Genomic DNA, 18,247 nt, shown 5'->3' with positions numbered 1-18,247 from the left:
AATGACGTCAAAGGGAGAAATACCCTTGCCCTTTTCAACTCAAACCCGCAAAACCTCCAAAACGGAAATCATAAAACCGGCAGTTACAGCTGGCATGTGGAGGAGTAGATGTCAATGGTACATGGGGCCTCCCGCATTGATAGCACGGGCAGGGAGGTCTACTGGCTACGGTGGTAGCATCCTTGACTCCAGAGGCAAGACCAGACAGTGGGTTCAACACAGCCAGTGACTCGGAGGAAGCTGATAGCAAACCGACGTATGTTGAGCCCAAGGTTGTAAGTGGCAACCTTTGATGAACGCAGGAACCTAAAACAAAGAGCGTGTGTGCATGCAAACTGTTGTGAAAGCCCAGAGAAGGGCCAGCTAGATGATGGTCAGGCATCATAGGAGTGCTCAGTCGAAGGACTCTTGCTGGCCCCTTGAGTGTTGAAAACTGCAAGTACCATAAGGCCCTCGGAAAGGGCGGTGTGAAATGTCAGAGTGGTCCGTCAAAGGTCACCCAAAATCCTTTGTACAATCGAAAGTCTCTGACTCATGGTTGAATGAAAGCTAGGGGAAGGGAACCATGCTTTCGGAGAAGATTGTGAACTGTGAAATAAGGCAAGTGTAAACCCGACAGAGGGCTGTCGAAAAAATGCTAGGAGAAGGGAGCCTGTGGTTTATGACGAAAATAAGCAAATCACGAACTGTGTTGAAATTACATGAATTGTGTTAAAGAAGGCCATGGTGAACCCAGCAGAGGGAGGCCCAATTTGCAAGGAGGATCGGAGCCCAGCTGTTTGTTGTTGTTTTTGGTCCAGCGGGCCTTCTAAGGCAAGGAACGTTGAGGAAAGAGACTTGGCCCTTGAAGGTTCTGGTATCGTTGAATTGGAACAGTGTGCCTCGTGCAAGAAAGGCCCAGGAGTGTGCTGTGCTCAGGAGTTCCACCTTGTCCCATGCTTGAAACATGGGGAAGGGAGACCCAGTCTTACCATCCTGACTTATCATTTTGTGAACACTTCTTTCTTTTCTGGTGAACATTATACCACACTCTTTTTGTAATTTAATTGTAAGGATTGGCAATAGTTTTCTTTTAGGTAGCCTATTTTTATTTGGCAATACGCTACGAGGACTGCCTTATTATTATTTGATGGTCGTAGCTTGCTCCCATCTTAGCTTTAGGTTTAGTTTAGGTGTTTTTCGCACCCATTATAAAGTTCAATAAACACCCTTGAACTATGATCACTTGTGTCTGTCTTTACTTTTGCCACCATGAGTTTCTTACAGGTGCCTGAAATGGAATGTAGTGTTTAGGGCGACACACGTTGCCGGAAAGGATAACGGCATCGCCGATGCATTAACTGGTTTTCAGTGGCAGAGAGTCTGTGAGTTGGCACCGGATCCCAGAGGAGCTGTGGTGGCTCGAAGATTGAGAGTGCTGCATTTAGTGGAGGGTTGACTGGCACCAACATAGTGGCCAGCATACAGGAGAGGATGGCTCGAGTTTGTGCGGGGGGGCACAGAGCTAGAAAGGGAGAGGGGATGCAAAGGAGAGAAGGAGGCAGGATGTGATCAACTTCATAATGGGTTGTGTGGGGAATGGGTTGTTCAGGGCTACGATAGTGGGGAAGCTGGTGGGCATTGCCTTTTATGGCAAGTGGTTTTGGGGCTTTCAGCCTAGCAGAGGGGAAATGGCACATAGAATGTTGGAAGGCTGGTCGAAAGAAAAGGGAAAAGGTAAAGGACAGCAGGAGGCCAATGCCTATGGGGCTGTTGGGTAGGTTATGCAGGGTCCTTGAGGGCATATGTTGGTCGCCATGGGAAAGATGGGTTCTCGACGTGTTTTATATGGTTGTGTTTTGGGGTATTTATGGTGTCTGAACTAATGGGGAAGGCAGGGGGTTATGGAGGTCTGTTGTGGAGGGTTATTGGCCTGACTGTAGCCAGCATGCATATCAACATTTGTAAATAAAAGACAGATCAGGCAGGGAAGGGATTGTGGGTGCATTTGGGCAGGGGAAGCAGGGAATTCTGTCTGGTCAGAGCTGGGTCAGTATGGCAGAAGAGATGTATGGTGAGGGAGGGATTAGTCTTTCAGAATGAGAACGGGGATAGGGTGACAGCCGTGCAAGTTTTGGGTGTCATGAGGAGGGCTTTGCCGGTCCTGGGCGCGAAGGCAGAGGATTTTGGGACTCATTCTTCTCATTCTTTCAGGGTGTGGGCGACGTGAACAGGGAGCAGGTTGGGTTTGTCTGAGGGAAAGTTGAAGAATCTCGGTTGCTGGTGATCAGCAAAGTATAAAGGATACATCAGAGAGCTGGGCGAGGGGAGCCCTTAGGCAGGAGGGAGTGGGTGGGGGGTTTTGTTTGTCAGAAGGGAGGCTTGTTGTCTTTTTCTTTTCCATATACAGCGAAGGAGTGGTGAGGTCCCTCAAATATGAATTTGCAGACACTCCATAGTAAAGTGGGCAGGGAAAGCTGTAGCTAAAAGGATCTTTGGTACCCAATTGGGGTGTAGCTATGAAGTGGCATTCTTGAGATGGTCTAGGGTAGGGGGGCTCAAATGGGATCAACTTTTGCCTATGCTGGCAGGTATGAGGGAGTACCATGGGGTGCCAGTGGCACTAGTTTTACAAGCTGGGGAGAACGATCTGGTTAAGGGAACAGGTGTGGTGCTATTAAAAACAAATGAAGAGGGACCTCAATTGGTTGAGGGAAATGTGGCCAGCGGTTGCATTGGTATGCTATGGGCTGATGCCAAGGAGGGTATGGAGGGGAGCTGTGAAGGAAGGTCGAGTGCACCGGATGAGGGAGAAAATCAACAGGGAGATGGGGAAGTTCTGTAGGTCTTTCGGGGTTCTGATGCTGCCACATCCAGACTTTAGATATGAGGAGTATGATTTATTCTGTGAGGATGGTGATCAAGCAGTGGATTGCAGGAGTAAACATGAAGCACCTCTACTGGATGTATGACTATACATTTTAATCTTTGCATTGGTGGATGAGGTGACTTTTTTCCTTTTCATTCCTTAATTGTATGGTATGCTGCTTTTAGTTGTCTATTGCCGTTCCGAAATTAAGCTTTTCTCGCTTTATGGCTAGGTTGATTGTTGTATCTTCAAGAATCCTTTATTTTGACCCTACATATCCACGCAAAATTGCCTCTCCATAGCCAACATTAGGGCAAAACTGGACTATTGTAAGGTCCTCTTTGTGGGCACCTGTGCAAAAAATCTCAAGACAGATCATTCAAAATAACGCTCTCAAGGCAGCTCTGAGCATTCCCAAAAGGGCGCACATCTCCCACGCTAGGCATGATGCCCACTGGCTCTCGGTCAAAGAATGTATTCTGTTCAAGACCCTAGCCATAACCCATAAATGCCTCTCACTCACAGCCCCCTCATACCTCTCAGAAAAAATAAGCAGGACCACTTCATCCAGACCCAAACGTTTGCACCACTCCAATCAGCTTAATGTCCCCACCTTCAAGAGGGCCAAAGCTGGAGGTTCCAGCTTCCTATTCTTAGCTCCCACATATTGGAATGCTCTCCCTATGAACATAAGGAATGAGACCTCTCATCTATCATTCCTCAAAGCACTCAAAACTAAGCTCCTCAATTAGCTCGCCCCACCTCACAATGCCCCACGCAACAGCAGGTTACAGGAATCTGGAGGTTTCTCTGTGCTCCTGTGTAACAACGGAACCCTTGAGACCCCCATGTTTTCATATTCATTGTAGCGCTGCCCACTACTTCAATGTCAAAGTAACCATCAACTGTCTCTTACTATGCCAATGTCAATGTAACCATCAACTTTCTCTTATCTGGCTCACTGTAACCAAGAGCCACAGAGAGGTGAAACTGGCCTTCTCATGTAATCAAGTAAGCTCACTGTAACAGCGCCACAATGCCCCCGGGCCGCCTTGCGTGCTTTATAAATGCAAATAAATTGAATTAAATAAGTCAGTTATGGGAAACCAGTACTATCTTCGGTATAATTGACCTCAAAACATTTGACCTAAAACATTTGATCTAATTATTTTTACCTTTTTTTCTTGTCAAATTTTATTATATATATGGGGGTGGGTAAGGGTATAAATTAGGTTGAGGGGAAGTGGGGGATGGGGTGTTGCAGGGGATCTTCTGGACTTGAGGTTGGCTGTGGAGGGAGTAATAAAGGGCTTGGGGATAAAGGAGTAGGTGGGGGGGTAGAAATAACACCTCAGAGGTTTTTCTAGTGCTGGGGACATGGCCCTTTCGAGGATGGTTGGGGAAGCAAAAAGGGGTAGTAGCGTGGTAATGGAGGGGGTAGCGCTGTTTGCACAGACAGGCTAGCCCAAGGGGTAGAAAAAGAGGGAAGAGGTATGGAAGGAGGGGCTTGGCCTCAGGGAGAAGATGGGGGAGAAAGGATGAATCAAGGTTCAGAGGAATTGAGGGAGGAGGGAATAAGGGGCAGGATTTGATGTATTTTTTAATTAATGTTATTGATCTGTAATCTGTAAGGACAAGGAGCCAGGTTAGCATTTAATTGTAAGCTGTTGCCTTTTTCACTACAAGCGGTCTGGGGTTTTTGTGCAGTCATCCCAAAAGTTTATCTACAGGCTTTTGCACAAGAAATCACTAAAACACTGTTGGCAGAATGTTTGACTGTGTACAGCAAGGCCATTAAAAAAATGATATATATGTATATATATTACAAACAGGAATTTACGGGAAATAATGTACTACTGGTTGAAAAGGGACTAAGTGAATTGTGGGGTGGAGCGATAGGTTGGGAGAGAGCGTAAAAGAGACGAATCTCCTCCGGTTTAAAGCTGATGTATGTTCCCTTCCTGTCCGAGTACTCACTCCCACCCCCCCTACCTTTTGCCCCTCCCTCCAGCGATCACATATCAACCCCTCCCCGTGTGGAAGGATGTGCGGAAGTGCGGGGGAGGGAGGAGAGGGAGAATGTGCAGTCAAAAGGCATCACATTCCAACATTGACCAATTGCGAGGCGTGGAAGCGCAGGAAGCGATTCTGGCCGCCAATCACGTAGAGACTTTCTTGCTCCTCCTTCTCCAGATATAAAGCTCGTCCCCCTCCCTTAACTTCCTTCTTCACCTCACGCCTCTAAAACTAGCAGGAACGTAGCAGTACAGCAACCCCACAAGCAGGTAAAAAAGGAGGCTGCATGGTACAGTTTCTGGCGTGGTATTTTGTAAAATAATGTTTCTATGTTCGCCCCTTTCAGTTTCATGCCTTAGTCGCAAACTTTACTTGCAGTAGGTGCAAAAAGAGACCAGCCGCCGCATCCCCTCTCCCCCCCCCCCCCCCCGCCCTCTTTTAGCCACACAGGAACGTGGTAAAACATATCTGCCAGACAAGCGTTATCTTCTCGATCCTGTAGTGAGCCACCGAGAAATTGCAAATGACTCCTTAGAAAGTAGGTCGTGCGGAACGGTTATTTTGCATTTCTTCGTTTATATTTCCCGTCGAACCGACTCGGACTTGCATCTGCCCCAGATGGTACAACGAGTGAGGCTGGGTTGATTATAGTAACGGCGTTTAACTTACAACTGCAACATTCGTCTCGGGAGGATGGCTCAGGGGCAACGTGCTCGCCTTGGAAGCTAGATATCAAGGAACAACATAGGTTCCATCCCCGGGTCCGCGCTTAGAAACCTCTGGCGTTATAAATCACCTGTCATATGTAGTAGTTAACCAATGTAACTTTCTTGCACTCCCTCCAAGCCAACCCATACAAAATGTCTACGTGGGCTTTAGCGCCGCTCACCAGCTAAACCACATTTCCGAGAATTGCGCTTATTTCCACTCCAGCACGCTTTACGTCGGTTGTTTTTTTTTGGTATGGCGAGGGTGTACGCCATTTATCGGTTGCAGGTTTTGGATCAAAAGCTAACCATTATATCAGACCCGGGAGTTACTATTTTGGGCTAGTCACGGCCCCGAGTTGTATGAATCAAACGTCGGTCCTGCGAGCTTAAAAACCCACAAGGTTAAATCCGGCGGTGGCGGGGATTAGATTACCATGGCAGTAATTCCTTCACGAGACTTTCTGCGGAGACTACATTGTATAAGGTTGGGGGGGTGGGGGGCATATATCCTCATTCAGAGAAGATGTAACTGGGGCATGTAAACAAAACTCCCATACATAAATGCTCCCTGCGTCGGTGGGGTTGTGTCCACGTCCTTCAGCAAGGTAAATGACCGGAGTGTTAGTCATCTAGGAGAATGCATGTCCTTAACCGTCTGCTCTGTTGTAGTGCTCCTTCCAGGGCTGGTCATGGATCCCAGATCTCCACATGTGGAGTTCTAAATTTATCTTTAGAGTCGTCTGACACTACTTCACCTGGTGCAGAACCCACAGGATCGAAACGTGGAGTTATTTTTGGCTCCTTGGCAGCAGGAACTACGTCTCAGTACCCGGGCTGACCGGTGCAATGCATACCTACGACACGACTTCCATGGCTGGAAATGTGCATTCTTTCAGTCCTTGAAGATGGCAGTTTATTCGTCTGCTAAATACTAATTGCTGCTACTCTAAATGTGTCTGAACAAGACTCAGGGTGCGAAGTTTGAAGTCGCAATCTACCAACCACAGGCTCAAATTGTGCAGAAAAGTCTGTGCCACAACACAATGTACATGCCAACCATGAACAATTGGGTGTGGGGGGCGGTGAGCCTTTAATTGCTATAGAAAATGCGGCAAAATTGGGTGTTAGTCAATAGTGTTTATACTTCCCAGCTATTCCACTTGACCAAATTAAAGTCACCTTGAAGTTTAATGTTCTTGCTGTGACACCTATGCGGTTTCATCCTATGCTCTCGCGTTTCTGCACCTACTGGGAAGGCACACTTGTATGAAGTAGTTTTTCCATCATACCTCTGAACTTTCTGAAAGGCTGGAGACAGATAAATGGCGTTACGTTTAACATACTTATCATACCCCTATCACTACTTTTTGTGTGTAAGCCTTTAGAAGGCGCGTACTACATTGAAGGCGGGCACAGGTATAGCATTGTGCCTCGGTTATCTGCACCTGTTGTATCTGGGAAGCCACAGTTGCCTCTAGTTACATGAGTCTTGGTTCATTGTCTAGCAGGATTTTGGCTGCGCAGTACGACTGGTTCTGCTGTTGGTTGTCGTAGGTGTTTGAACGGCATTTTGTGGCCGAGGGTTTTTAGCACACAATGGAGCATAACTTTCATCTCTGGTCCGGTATCTTGGGCTCAGCTTTGATGGCTCTCCACTTTATATCTGGTCAGTACCAACTGTTTGTTTATTGCACAGTTGCTGGATACCTCTGGGCTTCGTGTTTCTGGCATTCATGGCTGCGTCTTTTGGTTTAAGTTTGACAGGAGCCGATGCTCTGGTCATCCGTTGAAGACCGCTCAAACTGTGAGGCACAAAGTATGTGTAGTGTCCCCCTCGTTAAAGGTGCCCATGGGTGATTTTCGTATTAACGGTTTGCTCGAAATGCAGACTAACGGATCGTGCGTGTTTTTTTTTTTTTTTGCTAGTTCGGTTACATCTTGATGTCCAACACCCTGCGGCACAGACTGGATAAACATCTTGCCTGCATCCATATGGCCTCTGCACTTCGGCTCGTTTTTTGGTGTGGCAACCTTTTCCCTCCCTACAACGGCTGCTTATTTGGTTTTTGGGGAAAAATAATCACTTCTTGGACTTAGCATATAGTAAACCGTGAACCCTTTTTCTACTTATAATTTACTCAGGCCCTGCACCCACCACCTCCAGGCATAGCGGCCTTCCTTCCCGAAGACCCAACGGTTTTTTTATTTTTTTTCCTGGCTTTGGACAGGGACTCTTGTTTCTCTCTAGTGCCCCCCCCCACCTTGTCGGCATAGCCTGGGGGTGAGGTTCGTTGTCTTTCCTGCCACCAAGTCCCTTGGATAGCAGGTACCTGATCAGGTTGGCTGGATTTCTCCAGAGGGGAGCAGGCCCCCCTGTTTGGGCAGGATGCCAAGTCCCTCCTGCTGCCAGCATAGTTGGGGGTGGTGGTCAAGGTTGCATGTTGTGAGTGTGGGGTCTATGGGGCATCGCAGTGTCTCGCCCTCAAGGTCTGCATGGCACAGGGTGGTCTCACCCCTGGGCGGCGGAAAGCAGAAGGTGTTCAAGGCAAACATACATGCTGGTCATCTGCATAGAAAGTCTTCCCCCATCACGGGGGTTCTGCTGGGCTGCCCCTTCACCAGCAGAGGTCCTGACTGCCAGACCTGTCGGTGGCCGCCTGGCGTTCTTTTGGAAGCCATGGTCCCAGCTCCCAGGGGCCACCTGGGCCAATCATCTGGTGAGATGGGGTATAAGTTGGAATTGGTCTCGTGAGGTTGGCCATGCAGCAGGTGCTCTGGTAACTTCGCTCCAAGAGGGTCCTTTGTCAGGTGACTCGGAGAAGGCTCTGGGGGTTTACTCCATTCCCAGTCTTGGTGGGTCAGGCTGTTCTCCGCTCAGACAATACTGACACTGGCATGTATCAATCGCCATGGGAGGTCTATCGTTGGGCTCTTTTGCTCTTCTCTGTACTTGGTGGAGTCTCATCTTCTGTCACTGTCTGCTTGCCACATCAGGCCAGGACAATGTGGTGCATTGCCTCCGCTGTGTTGCTTGGGGGAGTGGGTAATGCAGGAGGTGGTCTTTCAGAGGGTCTGCAGGGTTCTGGGGACTCCTTGGGTGGTTGTTTGCCTCTCCCCTATCTGCAAAGGACCCCTAGTTTTCTCCTGGTCCCCTCTCGGGCTATGAGGGTGGATGCTTCGACCTCCATGTGGCCGCCATGCCTCCTGTATGCCTTTCCGCCCCTCCCTTTTATTTAGGTGTTGCTACGTATCGGGGACTCAAGCGGTGGTGATCTTTGTTGCTCCGCTTTGGCCTTGTATGTTCTGGTTGCCTCTTGCAGGTAGTCTGGATCCGATGGAGGGTCCCAAGAACTTGGTCTGGTTGGTTTGGAAACTGAAAGGGCACGCCTAATTTCTGGGGGGCTTTGACGAAGTGGTTTCTCACATTAAGAGGGAGCAGCGTCCTACCTTGAGGGCCTGAGCGGCACTGGGGGCACTTCCATGTCCTGGTGTCTTGGTCATGGTGGTTCCTCCTCCTTGGGTTCTGGGGCTCCTTTGCTGCCATTTCTTCAGGGTGGTTTTAACTTGGGTCTCACTGTCTCCACCCTGAGGTTTCAGTGAGCTTTGTGCATCTGGGGTCCGGCTGTGGGTGGTCACTTCTTAGTGGGTTGTCTTCTCTTTCTCTTGCTTGGCCTGTCCTTGTTTCTGGGTTGCCCTCCAGGGACCAGTCTTCACCCTTTGATCCTTTATCTGAGGTTCCCCTTCAGGTCTTTCCTGGTGGCTATCCCTTCAGCTCAGTGGTTGGGAAGCTTGGTGTCCTCTTAGGCTACTTACTTGGTGGTTCCCCCGATGTTTTCCTTCTCCCCAAGTTGTGGGTCTACAACATTTGACCTAATCGATCAAATGTGACCTTTTTCAGTCTAAAATGTGGGGGGGCTGCAACCCCATCCCCACTTCCCCAACTGTATTGCTCTCCTCTGAAAAGCGCACAGAACTAGCATAAATCACCAATGCAAATACTTCAACCCAAAAACAGACACAGTAACTCACAGCCACGCACCCTTTAAAGATAATCAGTTATTTATTCAAAGATTACAGGTACATAGAAATAACTCATAAAACTATAAAGCAAAAGAGATACATCACCATGAGCGTAAATTTTGTCAACTTCCAGAAGTGCCTGGAAGACTCCTGGGGACAGCCAGGAAGAGTGCTACAGCTCACAGGAAGGCCAGGCAGTGTCCTTCTCTGGCTGAAGTCTCGCCTGACCCCTCCAGGTTTCCGCCTATATAGGCACTCCAAAAAAAGGAGTTAATTCACAAACCTTCTGGAATTGCACCTGTGCAGTTGAGGGACAGCTGTCGGTTGCCAGCTGGGTCAATCGAGAGCTCCTCCCCAAGGAATGCAGGGCCTCCCTGCTCTACAAACATGTTCCACCACGGAGAACAGTAGCAAATCATAATAACGTTAGCTTTTCCCAGCACAAATGGCCTTGACTGCATACCAAGTTTGAAAAAAGCATGTTTGTCTCAGCACTGTGAATCTAACACTTCAGCAAAATATGAGCAGCCTTTCACTGTGGAGTGAAGTAAATATCCAACATGGCTCCGAGCACTCACAGATGCATTGTGCTCCCACGCCATTTTGAACTAAGCATAAATTGAGCAGAACACCAACCTAATCTATAACCTTACCCACCCCATATATATTTAATTAATTGTGACCAAAAAAGTAACGTTTTTAGGTCCATTATGCTAATGCCAGGCAGACTAATTGCAAATCTATATGTATGCAGCCAGCAGTTGGTCACATGCACAAATGGTGAGTTGCAGCCAGCAGTTGGTCACATGCACAAATGGTGAGTTGCCCTTTGGGCGGTTTTGTAGATCGCATCGTCTCCCCTGAGAGGTATCTTATACCAGATGTATTTAGTTATTGGTACCATCTACCTCGGGTGGAATAAGTGCTCAGTGGACGTTAAATGTGGGGGGTGGAATCAGGCTACCCCTTTGGGCTGGGATTAATCCCAGTTGGTATTTGGTCCCATAGCAGTGGCATGCCTTCCCTGATATCGATCTTGCTTTATATGGGTGTCCCCACACGAGATTAAATTTGCCACATAGGGAAAGGCATGGTGTGCCTGTGTCCCTAGAAGCCATGCATGCAGAAAGGAATTTTGGCATTCGAGCTTTTTTTAAACCGGGAACCGAACTGAGTGCATATAACTTGTTTAAAGCTCCCACCATTCGCCAGTAAACAGGTGGTTCTTGCTTAGCCTTTTGGGGTGGCTAACTCGTGAATGTCAATGTGCTATATTGGATATTAACTTGAACTGCTGCTTGTAGTTTACCTGTGCATAGGTGGAACCTTTTACTTTCACATGGCAGACATGACGTTTGCTTTGTCATGTTACTACATATTCGTAGTAAATGGGTGCAATATGAATGACTTGACACATTGCATGCATTTGTTTTGATGTAGCTGGTTCTGGTGAATGTGTACCTTGTGGAAAATGCGTATGCCATACCCTTGCCTGATTGGGCTGTTTGCAACCTGAGATGGAAGCATGCTTCCCCTCATGAGTAGGGTAGCAAGCCCTGGCAGCATGTTGGGGGAGGTTGTTGAGGCGCAGCGTGATGTTGCTGCTTGGCACCGCAACGAAAGTGCTCAGGTGGCATGTCTCTTATGGAGAAATGTCTTCCTAATCAGTCAGCCTCTTCTCTGGTTGCAGTGCCACCCTATTGACGAACGCTGTGGTGGCTGTGCCGTCTTGGTGGCAAGGTCCACATTCTGGAATTATCTTCCCCTGCCCCTTCAAAGCCTGCTTGACTTCAAGCTGTTTTAAAACTAGCCTTAACCTTGTTTTCATAAACCTGTTTAATATTCTTTGTTCTGATCTTATCACATGATAACGTCCTGATGCCTATGGTCATTTGCTGCGCTGTACGCAAGATGGTGGGCCAGAGTATATAAGGGAGCAAGTAATTCCTCCCTGTGGTCCCTACCTGGGGGCTCAGAAGCTGTGCATGTTAGTGCCGCTGCCTCAATTTCCTTCCTCCAGTAGGGCCTACTGAGGTTCTCCCAGGGTGGAGCAATATGTTGGGACACTGTATGAACTGAGTATTGAGTCCAAAATGTAGGTCACTTGAGGCTTCGCAGCTACTTGTGGGCCGCGGGTCTCACTCCTTGGCCCTGCTGCCTGTGTCGCCAATTAACATAGCTTTTTGGACTGTGCCATCCAGCCTTAAAAGGCAAGCCTGTGCTACTTTTATTTTTTTGAATATGTATCTTTGGGTGGATTTGGGAAGGGCATGCATGGCTTCATTTATTTGCTTCTGTGGGGCTGCATTGATTGGTACAGACAGTGCTCCATATTCTCCTGTCTCTTGCTGGTGCAGGTTTGCACCTTCCTGGATATTCCATCCAAGGTGTTTGGTGACCCGGATTCAGAAGGGTTCACTTCCACCAGTTTGTTATGCTGCCCCGTGGAACTAGACCCAGGGCATCAATGTGAAGTTAGTGTAGTGACCCTTTAGCAAGCAGTTTTCCCATGGGGAACGTCCTAGGTTCTTCTCGAGACCACTTGCTCTGGAAATTGTTGCTTTTGATTTCCATATGTCATAATTACCAATTATGTCCCCATAATTGGTGCCGAGGCCAGACATTACTATCCCATTGCTGTACCCGAGGTGTTGGGTATGATTGCTGAGGCTGGGGTCCAGACTGAAAGGGAAGGGTACGTTTTATGGTGTTTGCAGTACCTAAAGCTACACCCCTCAATCGTGCCCACTTTGAGCTCCTGCCTTTCACGCTGTTACAAGTGCTCGCTAGGGGGCCTGTCCAGTCCTTTTATCAATGGGCAGATTAGAGGGCCAGAGTATCCCGATTGTCAAGCTGAGGGTAGCACTGCACCCATGTGTCTGGAATAGCCATATGGTTTAAGGGAGATGGACCAACCTCCACTGCAGGACATGCTGGAGAAAGCGTACCTGAACACCCTTAGCCCAGTGAATTAGACAGTGCCTGGCAAATATCTATCCGACACCTAAGCAAAAGCTGAACCAGTTGGTTTTGCCCATGCTTATTTAGTTTCCCAAAGGAGTGACCTTGCAGATGTGTCCAGCTTGACTGGTTGGGTCACGATTCCCTATGCATAGAAACACTATCCTGGGCAAGTTCAATTGTATGTGTCGTGGCTTGTTTCTCAAGGCTGGCATACTCGCTTGGTGACAGTGGGCTTGACCCCCTGAGCATTTGCTAGTGGGTTAGATAGGTATGGGTGGACTTATCCCCGTTGTAACAAGTTGCATTTTTTTCCTTTCTTTCGTTGGCTTTGCCGGTACTAGCCCTCTATACCCAAGAAAATGGCATTTCACTGTTAGGGCCGGTTTTTTGGCACTCATTTTCTTTAATGAGGTGAGTAGTATCAGCAAGAAACTACACGTGTTAGTTGCGCCACAGCAGAACATGGTATTGTGAAGTGCTCATTGAATTCCCATGTATCGTTTGACTTGCAGAATTTAGCTAACCAGTCACTGCCTGGATTGTACTCCCTGCACTCGTAAAACTTTAAATTGGCTTTAATTATGGGATTTGCACATGGCTAACGGCGGGGAGCAATGGTGGAAGACTAAATGCAGTGAGTGACTGTCCTTCATGCGTTGACTGTGACCATCTTCACCTTCGTGTCTTTCCCTCTTGCTTGCAGGATCATGTCTGGTAACGGTATCATGGAGCGCACTTTCATTGCTATTAAGCCAGATGGTGTTCAGCGCGGCCTGGTGGGTGAGATCATAAAGCGCTTTGAGCAGAAAGGCTTCCATCTAGTGGCCATGAAGTTCATGCAGGTGAGGCTTGCTGTAAACGTAGTTGGTTAGGATAGCCGGTTACTGCCGACCTCCCTCGCCACCATACTCCTTGTAGCACAGATGTTGCGGTCTTGACTTGGCCCAGGGTCACCTTGACCTTGCTTGCTTGTGCTGTTTCCTATATATTTTACCCTGCAGTGATGCTTTATGAAACACTGCCCTCTGAAAGGGCCTGTTGCCATCACTCTCCTAATTAAGCTAGTCTCCCTTGCAGGCGCCTGAAGACCTTTTGAAGGAGCACTACATCGACCTGAAGGATCGCCCCTTCTACCCAGGGCTAGTTAAGTACATGAGCTCTGGCCCGGTTGTTCCAATGGTGAGTATTGTTGGCCTACTTGGCTTGGCCTTGAGGCGGCAATGTTTTGTGCTTGATGGGCAGTGTTTCCAAGATTGATGGGGCGGGTAGCAAGGGGTGTATGGGTAGAGGATTTGGGGTCTGAAAACAGGCAGACCAATAAAATGGACTACTCATTTGTATTTGGTACAAGTGTCGAAATAAACTGTTTAAACAGAATACCCAAGGTGTAATACCCATGATTTGGAATGTTTGAAGAAAAAATCTTTAGTGCTCAATTGTGGTGAAATGCTAATTTTGCTGGCACACATTAGCTTGGATGTTGGGATGGAGGGGCGGGGGCCTTGGGTCAGGCCAGCAAAAAATTGCCATACCCATGGGACTATTAGGTGACCTTGTAATCAATCATTATATTGTGGCTTGCCGCTCCTGCATGGCAAGATTCTTTCCATTAAGTCGGGGATAAATGACAATTAGACTTTTTGTTTCCCAAAGGTCTGGGAGGGTCACGGTGTGGTCAGCACTGGTCGTGTGATGCTGGGCGAAACCAACCCTGCTGATTCAAAGCCTGGGACCATCCGTGGTGACTTCTGCATCCAGGTTGGCAGGTACGTGATGGAAATTGTCTGAAGCAGATCAAGCCCCGGGGTTATAGCAAATAATTCCATGTTTCTCCAGATCCCTGAGGCCGTGACATTTCTTGTGAACTTTGGTGTCCATGTTAGACCAATTAGAACCAGGGGACCAATTGGCAGTTGAGCCTGTATTTTATAGTCTGATTTTAAATGTTGCACTTTAACATTGGAGGGTTATGCTTTTTTATTTTGTGCACATGAGGGTTTTGGCTTTTTTCTTTTTACTGCAGTACCCTGTTAAGATCATCCTTTTGAAGCTTTGCAGCTGGCTGCACCCTGTGCTGTTTTCCCTTCATGTCTGCACCCAGCATTTTGTGATTAGTGGCCACCATGTTGTGGGAGATGGTTCTTTAGTGTCCCTGTTTGTAGTAAAAGGACCTGCCCATGAGCGTGTAAATGGACTTTTGCAGCAGCTCCTAACCCTTGCCCATCCCATTTTTTTCAACACCAGGGTCCTGTATTTATTTCTGTCGATGACATGTTCGTGAGTTGTCAATGCCAGTTGCCGTTTTTTCCATAACGAGAATTTATGTAGATGCCAGTTTATCACTGACCCTGTCATCTTGGTGTACAAAATAATTGTACGTTTGCATGTCTACAGCACCCAAGATATTGCAGGTGGCCTGTTTCTGCCACATTTGGACTCTTGACAAGTTTTATATGTAGGGCAAATAAGGCTGGTTAGTAACGGCAAGTACGAGTAACTATTGTGTTCTGTAGAAGGAATTACTTAGTCTCTGCACATTAGTGGTCTTTCACCGTTGGGATGTCCTCCAGTTACATAAATGTTATCAAGCAAACTGATTGCGTTTCGTAATTCGAAAATTAACCTGGACCTAAACACAGCCTCTGTAGCTGGGCCGAAGTCTTGGGCCTAGTCTGGGAAACGTCACCATAACAGAACCTTAAAAGCATACTCTAGTAAAAAATTTTATTTCAAAAATAGATAGCCCACATTAAAAAAAAATACTAGCATCCTCAGTTTTAAAAACTTCCTATGTAAAATTTTGAGATATTTAAGCTCAAAAGCAAGCACAAGGGTGCCGCTATTTTGTGAAATGGAGGCCCTCCTGTGCTGGCTTTTGCGGCACTAATGAAGGAAAAGCCAGCTGGCTGTAGAAAAATATCCCTTTAAGTCTATTCTATCCGAAGGCTTACTCGAGGAGAAACGGGTTCAGTTTCTTTCTGCATAGATGGGTTTAATACCAAGTATCAAGGCTACAAATCAAAGTTTGAATTCATAATCACGGACCACTTCATTCAAAAATAGTTTATTGGCGTGGCTTTCAGTGTGCTTGGCTTTACTAAAGGTCTCACTCTACATGCATTAATTGCAGACTGATTCCCATACCCCAAACTTGGCTTTTTGGACATGCAAACCTATTAAACTATCCAGTTGTCTGATGTCGAAGGTGTAGCATGTATGTTCTTTTAAATGCCTCCTGATCCTGCCATAAAGTCACTTGCCAGCTTAATTCTACTTCTATACAGCACCCTTTCTATTTTGTTCTCTGGTATTTGTAGTTAATTATCCACTACTAAAGCCCTCAACACAGCACCTTGTGGTGTCTCACATATGCTGTGTTGTCCTAGATTGTCTTAGCACGATTGGCTATTACACGCGAAATGGAAGCCTCTGGTATGTAGATTTTTATTGCAAATAAAAACATGGTGCCACATTGGCTAGTGAGTTTAGCTAATATCTTTGCTTGTCTTTGCCATTTGTCATGTTCACTACAACTGTTCAGAATGTATTCTTGATGTTGCTCCCATGAGATCTAATACTTACACCTGCCTCCTGTAGGAACATCTGCCATGGTAGCGATTCGGTGGAAAGTGCCAAGAAGGAGATTAACTTGTGGTTCAAGCCAGAGGAGCTGACCTCTTACTCGAGCTGCTCAGAAAAATGGATCTACGAGTAGACCTTGACCCTCCCTTAATCATCTGTCCTGTTAAGGGCCTTCTGTGTGGGACCCAAATTGCTGTTACTGCCTTGTTTTCTGAGCTCAAAGCACTTTGTAATAAATTCATGGCCTGAACGTTTGCTTGGCGTTTTTGTGATGCAGGGTTCGGTGACTCTTGGCATATTGTGAGATGTGTGCAGCAGAGAGCAGTTTTATGGTTACGATGCTCTTACAGGAAATCGTTTGTGGCTGTAACTGTAATGTGAAGTTGTTTTTTTTTTATATCTGGAATCCTACAGCGCCACTTGCTTGTAGTTTGTTCAAATTTCTTGCAGTTCAGGCTGGGTGGGCTCGCTTGGGTAGGACCAATCTGGATTTGCCTGTGAGCTCTTCCCTTTCTATAATGTCCAGCCAAAAAGTTTTGGAGGATTGTCCTGATTCATTGGTGTTTTCTTGGGCCATCCATCTGCAGGCCAGAAGAACAATCCGATCAATGGTTTGGGAGGGGGTGGGGTATTCTGTGGTGGTCAAAGATTACTGGAAGAATAAGTGACTTTGTAGGAGAGCCGTTGACTGTTCGGGTGTGCCTGCAATTTGTGTAGAGGTGGTAGTAGGTGGGGAGAGACACTTGGTACTCCTGCCTTTATAGGAGGCAGGGCCTTGGCTGATGTAAGGAAGGCAGTTCAGTAGCTTAAGGTTGTATCATGATCACGTGTGGGGAAGCTTGCCGAGAGTCACCTTGACGGCGCTGGCTGACTTTGAAAGTGCTGACTGAAATGACGTGGCATTTTTCAACCACTTTATTCCCCCCCGAAGTGAAAGTAACTGGCTCAAACAGGTTGTCTTAAGGGCATGAATCATAGGGTTGACACTGTTCGATGAACAAATACTGGCACTGTGCTCCTGGCTGTTTGTTGCTGTGCACATTAATTCGGTTGTGGATTATGCAACACTGGTAAGTAATGGATGGAAAAACTTTGCCTTAATCCGAACTGTAGTCATGCTCTGGGCGGCGTTTATTGGCAGCCCCATTACAGATTTGGACAAATGGTTGCCTCGACTCAAAAGAAGCAGTACGTTCAGATGGTATACCCAATGATTTGTCCCGATATGAATTGGCTAATGGGGCATATGCCACGTTTAAATAACAAAAAAAAAAAATCTCCATGAGCGACACAGCATGAGCATTCCAAACAGGTTAGTTTACCTTATGCTCCGGAACACGAGCATTTGTATATGAAATCATTTATTTTAAATGGTGCTCCTAACCCGAGGGTATCTAGGCGTATTACTCAGGCATACAGTATATATAGAATATAATTTACAAACGCATGGGTCAAAAAGACAATAGGCTTTTGTAGTGAGCATTAGCTCTGGAATGTTGACCGATCCTGTGCAAAGAGCCATGGTTTCACTTTTCCCCCTAAAAATCTAGAAGGAAGGTTCCAGTCTAGTGGGCAGAGTTCTGTAGTTTGGCTGCTAATACTGGGAAGCTGTTGCCTCCAGCTTTTTGTAGCTTAAATCTGGGAGTGTTTTATGAATGGTTAGAATGTGTGGGCCTGTGGGTTGATTTCTGGAAAATGTATCTACCAGATACTTGGGTGCGGAGATAGTCATTTGTGGGTTATGGCTAGTAGTTTTTTAAACGACTAACTTGCACTGGGAGCCAATTTCACTTAAAATCTTTAAAAGCACATTTTTCACCAGATATAAACGGAGCTATAATGCTTTTCAGAACACTGTTTAGTGGTGTGATTTTTACATGGTAAACATTCAAAATTGAGAATGCAAATTCTTACGATTTTCAATTTGTAGGAAATTGGGTCTTTCAAACCTCACTATTTAATGCTGGCACCCTGACATAAGGCGACTATTTTTCAAGAACGCTGGTGTTCAAATCAATACCCACTTAAACACCTTTGCCGATTCCAGTTCCACCAGCTTATGTTACCAACAGTTCACACAACTCCTTGCTACCCCAATGTTACTGTT

The 18,247-nt window shown here is 46.8% G+C and overlaps 1 protein-coding gene across 1 annotated transcript; it reads left to right on the top strand.

The window, feature by feature from the left end:
- The first annotated feature begins 5,001 nt into the window (after positions 1–5,001).
- LOC138581005 (nucleoside diphosphate kinase A 2-like) lies at positions 5,002–16,390 on the top strand. The gene is made up of 5 exons (XM_069652005.1): positions 5,002–5,133; positions 13,262–13,400; positions 13,636–13,737; positions 14,212–14,324; positions 16,156–16,390. The coding sequence occupies exons 2-5, from the start codon at positions 13,266–13,268 to the stop codon at positions 16,271–16,273; spliced, it is 468 nt and encodes a 155-aa protein (XP_069508106.1). The 5' UTR covers positions 5,002–5,133; positions 13,262–13,265; the 3' UTR covers positions 16,274–16,390.
- Positions 16,391–18,247: the final 1,857 nt, after the last annotated feature.

The sequence above is a fragment of the Ambystoma mexicanum genome, chromosome 3p (assembly GCF_040938575.1).
Source record: "Ambystoma mexicanum isolate Mex_15411 chromosome 3p, UKY_AmexF1_1, whole genome shotgun sequence".
Lineage (NCBI taxonomy): Eukaryota > Metazoa > Chordata > Amphibia > Caudata > Ambystomatidae > Ambystoma > Ambystoma mexicanum.
Note: the sequence above shows the minus strand (reverse complement) of the source record. Positions and strands in the feature narration are given on the sequence as shown.

Bases quoted from the DNA above. Each gene is read 5' to 3' on its own strand.
- LOC138581005 (XM_069652005.1), top strand. From the start codon at position 13,266: ATGTCTGGTAACGGTATCATGGAGCGCACTTTCATTGCTATTAAGCCA. The intron at 13,401-13,635 runs GTGAGGCTTGCT...TCTCCCTTGCAG, and splicing joins TGGCCATGAAGTTCATGCAG to GCGCCTGAAGACCTTTTGAA. The intron at 14,325-16,155 runs GTACGTGATGGA...TGCCTCCTGTAG, and splicing joins TTCTGCATCCAGGTTGGCAG to GAACATCTGCCATGGTAGCG.